We start from the raw sequence: 8,253 nt of genomic DNA on the forward strand, positions 1-8,253 counted from the left end.
AGTCCGTAGGCTATCATTACACCACAACTTTCATGGAACTACTACTTCTATTGTAAAATCAGTCCGTAGGCTATCATTACACCACAACTTTCATGGAACTACTACTTCTCTTGTAAAATCAGTCCATTGGCTATCATTACACCACAACTTTCATGGAACTACTACTTCTATTGTAAAATCAGTCCATTGGCTATTATTACACCACAACTTTCATTTTAACAGAGTTCTGCAAAAGGTTGCAACATAAATAACACAAAATTTAGCACACGGTCTATATTAGGTTGTATCTTATAGCAGTCCTAAATAATGTGGAGAACACTGAAGTCACCTTTCTTTATTTTTTATATTTATATATTTTAAGAATCTTAGTATACGAGTATATCTCTTTTCATATACTTCCAATCACAAGTCTACTCTTGGTGGCTTTGCTCTTTCAAGTGGTCAGGATTCACTGTAAATCTAATGTATAACTGCTAAACATGTTACCTTTGATGCCATATTACTGCATTAAATACACAATCATTCAATTAAGTTGTAATTAATCACCTTTATGCACAATGTGCTGTGATTAATATCATTAAGCTATGAGGAAGAAACTTATAAGCTAACTCAAGCAAAGGAGTGGTACTACTGGTTCTGATAGTAATTGTATACGTTTGGGAGCAGTAACAGTATACTTATGGGAACATGCAGTTATAAACAGTAGTATCTGACAGCAAATTCATCACAGATTTTATTATTATAAAATTCTCATAATTTATATGACTGACTTAATAAAATGTTGATATTTACAAGTGAATGTATTTAACTTCCTGACCTGTTTAAGTTTCACAGCTTGTATCTCCAGTTGTTTCTCTAATGGACTACAATGGTTGATCCGTAACCGATCCATTTCTTTTTTCTTCTGGTCATCTTTTACCTTCTCCATAGCCTTTTGTAGCTCAGACTTCTGCCCCAATACATTTTTACCACTAGAAAGTTTTAAACAAAGTAATAACTTCTTTTATTTTTCTTACCAAAAGGCATATTTCTGTATAATACATTTGTCACTGTTCATAATATTCTAACTATATACCTACTGTGTATAAGTAAACTATCCCCCATATAGTTCTACATTATTACAGTGAAACATGAAGCTAAGAAAGCTACAAACATGATCCACAGGTACTTTTATGTTTCAACACAAAGTTCACAGCTTGTGATAAAAACAACCCTGTTTATTTGATTGGGTAATTTCTGTGATTACTGTAACTTACACAAAGAAAGAAACAGCAGCATTATTAGTATACACACTGTACTTCATCATTATTACACAAAGGTTGAATAGATGATACTGTAATCAGCACTTAACTGGTGATGAAGTTTACATTCACACTGTACATACATACATTTGATTAGTACAGTGTTCCTCAAACCATGGTGCATACAAGCTAAAAAAAAGAATTGGTGATGGGTTCTACTTCGTCAGTTAAAAATTAGTGATAATGACAGACAGCCTTAGCACCTTTGCCATAACAAAATCAAGGTAAGCAAGTTTGGTGAAATGGGAATCAAACCCAAGACTCTTTTAATTATGACCCACTCACTCCTATATCACCAAAGCTGAACAACCTTTAACAAAAAACTTATCAGGCTAACATTTTCAAAATACAGATAGTTGAATATGTAGCTTTGTGCTTGACAACAAACAAACTTAAAAACTGTGTTTTAATTACTTACATATTTGGAATAATTGAAAATAGTTAATAGGAAACCCTAATTTCAATTACTTTATTATTTTTGTGACAATTATTTGTAATTTTGATAAACCAACTGTTGGAATAATCAGATTCACTAATTTTTATTGGTTGATTATTTTTGTGACAATTAAATTATATTGTGACTTTAATTAGTCAATTGTTATGATAATCAGAAACACTAATTTTGATTAATTGATCAATTTAAGTGACACTAATTGATTAAATTGCCTAACTGTATGCATACATGTACTGTTTGATGAAGTGATGCTACCTGTAACATACACAAGTAGCAAATATGGTTACTGATTGATGGAGTGACGCTACTTGTTACAACACAAGTGGCCCGGCATGGTCAGGTGGTTAGGGTGCTTGACTCGCAATCTGAGGGTCGCAGGTTCAAATCCCCATCCACCAAACATGCTCACCCTTTCAGCCGTGGGAGCATTATGTGATGGTCAATCCCACTATTCATTGGTAAAAGAGTTGGTGGTGGGTTGTGATGACTAGCCTTCCCTCTAGTCTTTCACTGTTAAATAAGGATGGCTAGTGCAGATAGCCCTCGTGTAGCTTTGTGCAAAATTCAAAACAAATAAATAAAACACAAGTAGCAGATATGTTTACTGTTTGATGACATAACACTGCCTGTTACAACACAAGTAGCAGATGTTTACTGTTGATTGAAGTAACACTGCCTGTTACAACACAAGTAGCAGATATGTTTACTGTTTGATGAAGTAACACTGCCTGTTACAACACAAGTAGCAGATATGTTTACTGTTTGATGACATAACACTGCCTGTTACAACACAAGTAGCAGATATGTTTACTGTTTGATGAAGTAACACTGCCTGTTACAACACAAGTAGCAGATATGTTTACTGTTTGATGAAGTAACACTACCTATTAAAACACAAATAGCAGATATGTTTACTGTCTGATGAAGTAACACTGCCTGTTACAACACAAGTAGCAGATATGTCTACTGTCTGATGAACTAACACTGCCTGTTACAACAGAAGTAGTAGATATGTCTACTGTCTGATGAACTAACACTGGCTGTTACAACAGAAGTAGCAGATATGTCTACTGTCTGATGAACTAACACTGCCTGTTACAACACAAGTAGCAGATATGTCTACTGTCTGATGAACTAACACTGCCTGTTACAACAGAAGTAGCAGATATATTTACTGTTTGGTAAATTGGCATTGCCTGTTACATACACAAATATCCTACAGTAAGTTGTCATCAAGCTTGAAGCAATTTTAAGGCAATTTTACTCCTAAAGTCTAATTTCACCCTTAACTTGTATATACAGCAGAGTTAATGGAATATTATCTTTAGTGACTAAGCTAACTTTCGTTAACAGTCAGTGAAGCCTTCAATAGCTGCTAAAATACCAACTAAATAAATCATTAAGATAATCAATAGCTGCTAAAATATCCTTTTTGTGTTTTAGCTAATCAATTTAAGCCATCTTCTCACACTAATAGGTGATTTTTGATACATTGCAACCATTTCGGTGTGCGACTTTCATTCATCAATTTCTGTACTTCTGCAATCCTGAAAGACAAACTGAACATACAAATTCAGATCTGCCTCATACTTTACATTCCATCAACAAATTTAAAGCTTCTACAGAGTTTTACAACAAAATGACTGTTAAATCTGTATATTGTCTTATTCCTCTGGTACCTTTTGTTTGTTTGATATTTAACAGTCTCTGAACTTTTTATTATTTTTAAATATACATTTTAAAATTGTTTCATTTAACAAACAGATGTCTTAACTTTGTGTGCTTAACAATACAAATGAAACAAATCTTAAAAATAGCATTATTACAGTAGGATGAGCCATAAGTAGGACCTGTTCTATCTCTCTATAAAGCTTTATCATTTTCATGTACATATACTATCATTAAATGAAGATATAGCCTAAAGATGCTTTACGGCATAACCAGATTTCATTCTCGCGGGCCCCTACGCTGTTGCCTCATTTGCCCCCCATCCCCGTCGACAGGCCTGCTCGTGAGATTCTGAACTGACATATCGAACAAGTTAGGATCTCGGCGATTATATAATCAAACAAAGGTACTTTCATGAAACTCACATTTTATTGTTAAATAATAATTCTCGATGGACGTTCTTCCTCTCAGCCGATTCTTGGCATGGATTGGGCAACTTCCGTGGAATCACCAAACCATCTTCCGAAAAGTGTACGCCGCTGCTACACAAGCCCTGTTTCTCGTTTCCTGCATTGTTCAATTCGGAGGACATATCTGAAGACAGACAATTACAATATATTTACTTTCGTTCTATGTTAAAACGTATTTCTGTGTCTGTTAAATACAGTTTCTTTATTTGCTGCTACAACAAAAACAGGAAAGTAACATGTTTTACGTCTGGTACACCCACAGCGTGAAATGAATCACTGGAAAGCAAGTCAAGTTTGATAAAACATACGCTCACTATTGGCTGGAGGTATTGCGACATAATAGTTATTTGTTTAGTGACGTAAGTAAACAACAGAAAACACTCCACCTCTCTAAGAAGCCTAGGCTTATTATTTCGATTTGCCCTTATCTAATGCTACTGATGGTAATTCCCGAAACAAGTATAACTCAGTGATAATTGGTAAACCGAATGTCTTTTTAAACAGCTTGTCTGGTTGAACAACTCAAAAGATCAAATTAGTTGCATCAATGCAACATATTGAAATATGGGACTGCTGCGTAAGTAAAGCCTTTTCAAAAACACCATACATATAAAATAAGACAAGTCTAGATAAAACATAAGAAAACTCTCTGGTTTTGATTTATTCTGACGTAATACTTCTTATGTCACAGATTGATCAGTGATATTTGTGCAGAATAGCAAATAAAAATGAATACAGATTAATAATTGGCGCGTGTTACTCGAACGTTTTTTGTACGTCATCCATCCTAACCACGGGGCTGGCCACATCACCTGTTGCTTTGTTTTTTCGTTCATGAATTAACAACACAAGTGTATTGTTAAATTATTAGCATTATACTTTCACCGAATCATTAAAACAATTCATTTGCAGTTTCTCATAAGATGATCACTGATGTTCAAAGTTGATTTAATTGTGAGTGTTTCAATACCGACCTCGGGTTTTGGAAGTGTAAGTAAAGCTCAGAAACCAACCTTTACCCCATTATTTCCTGTTCAGTCAGTTACCAAACTTCATTGAAGCTCGCTTTAATTTTGTAGTGTAACTCTACCAACTATTTTCTACCTGTTTAGATAACTAAAATTTAAGATTGTATTAAATTGGTTATTATACACATAATTGTCGATATACGTTATTTTATTTTCTTCACACAAAAACACTTCATCTCTATTCCCGCTATGATGCTTAATTACACGTTAAACGCACCCTTTCGAAGTGGCGCCAGTGGTTGAATGAGTCATACAAGCACCCTGAAGTCTGGCGAAGCTCGTTCAAAACATACGTGTTGCTGTATAGGTTCCTCAACTTGCAACTTATCGTACATGCCCTTCGGGTAACAACTAACTAAGGAATGTCGGTGTCCAGGCCTCGTCTCCTGCAACTACTATGTATTTCTTAGTTGTATGGGCGTTTATGTTGCACCCCTTACAGTTACTCTGTAACATATACAGTAATGGAAGTTGGAGAACTCTGATCCTGTTTTTATCAAAACTATAAAAAATATTAATGTTATTTCATTATCAAGACGTTGGTATAATTTTTTCATATTAAACAATATGAGCCTACTATACTGAAACGATGTAAAACAATAACGTGATTTCGTATTAGAACGGTGATATTTTCGTATGAATTTAAAATCCACGATAATTTATTAAACTTGTCACCACTAGTAACAGTTTTCCTAATACTAACCCGAATGATCCAGTCGTTACATTCCGCCTCTCTGCGATCACTTCCTTTCCTAGTATACTATAAATGACGCTGAATTATTCAATTTACAAGAATATATAATTATAATAATCTAAGTAATAGATATAACTTTGTCCCTTCTGATAAAGGATTTCCTAATTCTAAAAAGAGACTATCTTTACGTATTAATGCCTGAAACACAGTATTAGTAGAAAAATTAATTATTTCAATCATTTTACTCAAACCATCGATATTTCACACTTGAAAATGGTGGACGTAAAAAACACATTGAAACAGTTCTAGCCATTTGACACACGACGTTTTGACCACGTTCCTGAGTTGACTTACATATTACTAGTCATTTCTGTTTCTTTGGTACATTAAGTTTGCTTGTTTTATTATCTGTTGCTGTTTCCACTTAGCCATCCTACTATTTGTCACACAGCTGTTTGATCCACAGGTCATTCTCTCCCCACATGTAACATTATCAAAGTGTGGTAGATATACTAAACAATTACAGACGCAATACTACATTTGTGCCCGTCGTAGTTTTAAAAAGTAAGTTTTCCTAGACCATGCGATCACTGGCACGAGCCGAACAACGCTGCGCGTGGGGAGTAAGTAAAGATGTGACTAATAAGGTGATGGAAACAAAAGAAAAACCTTTGCATATAATTGTGTACACCCACGCAATACCAAAGTCTAACTTACCTATTGTGAATATGATTAAGGGACTAGATATGAATTTTTCTTTTTCTTCCCTGATTCAATCTTACTTTCTGCTTTCATGCACAACCTGTTATCTCTATACTACAGACGATTCCTACTGGTGGGCAGGCCTTGCTGTAGGTAAACGCGTTTGATTGGACAGTTCAGTGAGCGGCTTATTTGTTAAACTTGAAAAATTACGATATATTTACATTGGCCGTACGTATTTTCATCTAATTTACCTGTTGTTGTTAAACAAAAATATAATAACGCCTTTTATTTGTTAGCTTCTTGGGGCTTTTCAGAACCTCATTCATAAAAATAATCAATAATTTAAGTAATAGGTACATAAGCGAGTATTCAATATACTATGATTACCACCCGTTTTCATCTAACATTACAACGCTTCATTGAGCGCATGCGAAAGATTAGGATATTTCCTTTGATTCGTCATGAGACTTTAGCGGTAAGGTATTAGAGACAAGTTGTCAACTTGTGATTTTATCGCTAGATATAGCGACTTTTGGGCTCTAGCGACAAACGTTTGCTAAAAGGATTAGCGACTTTCACTGCCGACAACAGTGATATTCAGAGAAAGAAGTCGCCAATTTGTATAGTCACAAAATCACTCGCAAACATATCAATAGTTTCAATGTTTCGCGAATATAGACATACTGATTCATTTAGAATGTCTAAACAGCGACATATTGTGATTATTTTTTTATTTTTTTTTTTTACATTTCTCTGACGTCTTTCAACTTTGCAGAATTGTAAATGTTACGTCTCCGTTTGTTAATTGATTTTCCGTAACTTCGTTCCGATGAAATTTTAACGACACAAGTCTTTACTTAATAAAACTGGTTTATTCTTTCCGAATATAACTTTACCGATACACTCAACTTCAACAATCGCGCTAAACAAACCTTATAACAACGAACGTCAATAATACTTCTGACTGCAGTTCAATTACTCACTATCTACACACACATTACCTTATTCTCGCGTCACGTTGTCCCCTCTTATATATACCCGCCTACCCTATCTAGTAAATACTAGAGCATTCATGAAAAAACAAGATAGTTCTAGAAAATAAAGGGCGCCATTCCAGTCACGTGACCTCGATGACGCAACATAAAGCTGTTTGAAAATTTGGAAAGTTCAAAATCGTTCGATAACTTCTAGTGTAATCTTCAGCGGATGGCTTTAGATTTCATTTGTTTGAATTTCGCGCAAAGCTACACGAGGGCTATCTGCGCTAGCCGTCCCTAATTTAGCGGTGAAAGACTAGAGGGAAGACAGCTAGTCATCACCACCCACCACCAATTCTTTGGCTACTCTTTTACCAACGAATTGAAAATTGGGATTAGACGTAACTTTATAACGCCCACACAGGTGAAAGAGCGAGCATGTTCGAACAACAGAGTGCAAGTCGAGCACACTAACCACCTGGCCAATGGCTTTCTAAAACATTCAAAACAGAATTGAGAATTCTTTTGTTCGTAAGTATGTAGAACATTTGGCCACCTGCACAACTAACACCCTGTTACGTATCTGCTTGTTTGTTTGTTTCCAGTAGAAATCCTTACGAGGATCATCAGCAATACAAGTCCTTTCTTGATTAAACCATTTTATTCTTCCTCGATACAAACTTTTAGTACACAGAAGTCCCACAATCAGTTCGTTTCTCGTCACTTTAAACTTAACAACTTTTATAATACACGCTATAAATCACAACGATTCACAATCTCGATAATTTCGCTCTCGACGAGTGCAAAATACACACTTTATGGCTCACTAGCTCGAAACTAACAGAATCATAAATTACACGGAACTCAAAGTAACTACTGCTCTCTCTAATTCATCGCTGCTGCCTTTCCCTGCCAGACTTGTATACTAACGAAGAGGGCATTGCGAACACACTCAG

At 35.1% G+C, this 8,253-nt stretch overlaps 1 protein-coding gene across 1 annotated transcript in view; it reads right to left on the reverse strand.

The window, feature by feature from the left end:
* The window catches only part of LOC106464806 (protein FAM107A-like), a 10,694-nt gene extending 4,265 nt beyond the window's left edge, over nt 1-6,429 (reverse strand). Inside the window, exons 1-3 of the mRNA XM_013924964.2 lie at nt 6,333-6,429; nt 3,849-4,017; nt 818-971 (exon numbers count right to left, since the gene is read on the reverse strand). Of these exons, the coding sequence (XP_013780418.1) occupies nt 818-971; nt 3,849-4,015 (321 nt within the window). The 5' untranslated portion in view covers nt 4,016-4,017; nt 6,333-6,429. The remainder of the gene's footprint in view (nt 1-817; nt 972-3,848; nt 4,018-6,332) is intronic.
* Nucleotides 6,430-8,253: the final 1,824 nt, after the last annotated feature.

Source organism: Limulus polyphemus, unplaced genomic scaffold (genome assembly GCF_000517525.1).
Source record: "Limulus polyphemus unplaced genomic scaffold, Limulus_polyphemus-2.1.2 Scaffold1746, whole genome shotgun sequence".
Taxonomy (NCBI): Eukaryota; Metazoa; Arthropoda; class Merostomata; order Xiphosura; family Limulidae; genus Limulus; species Limulus polyphemus.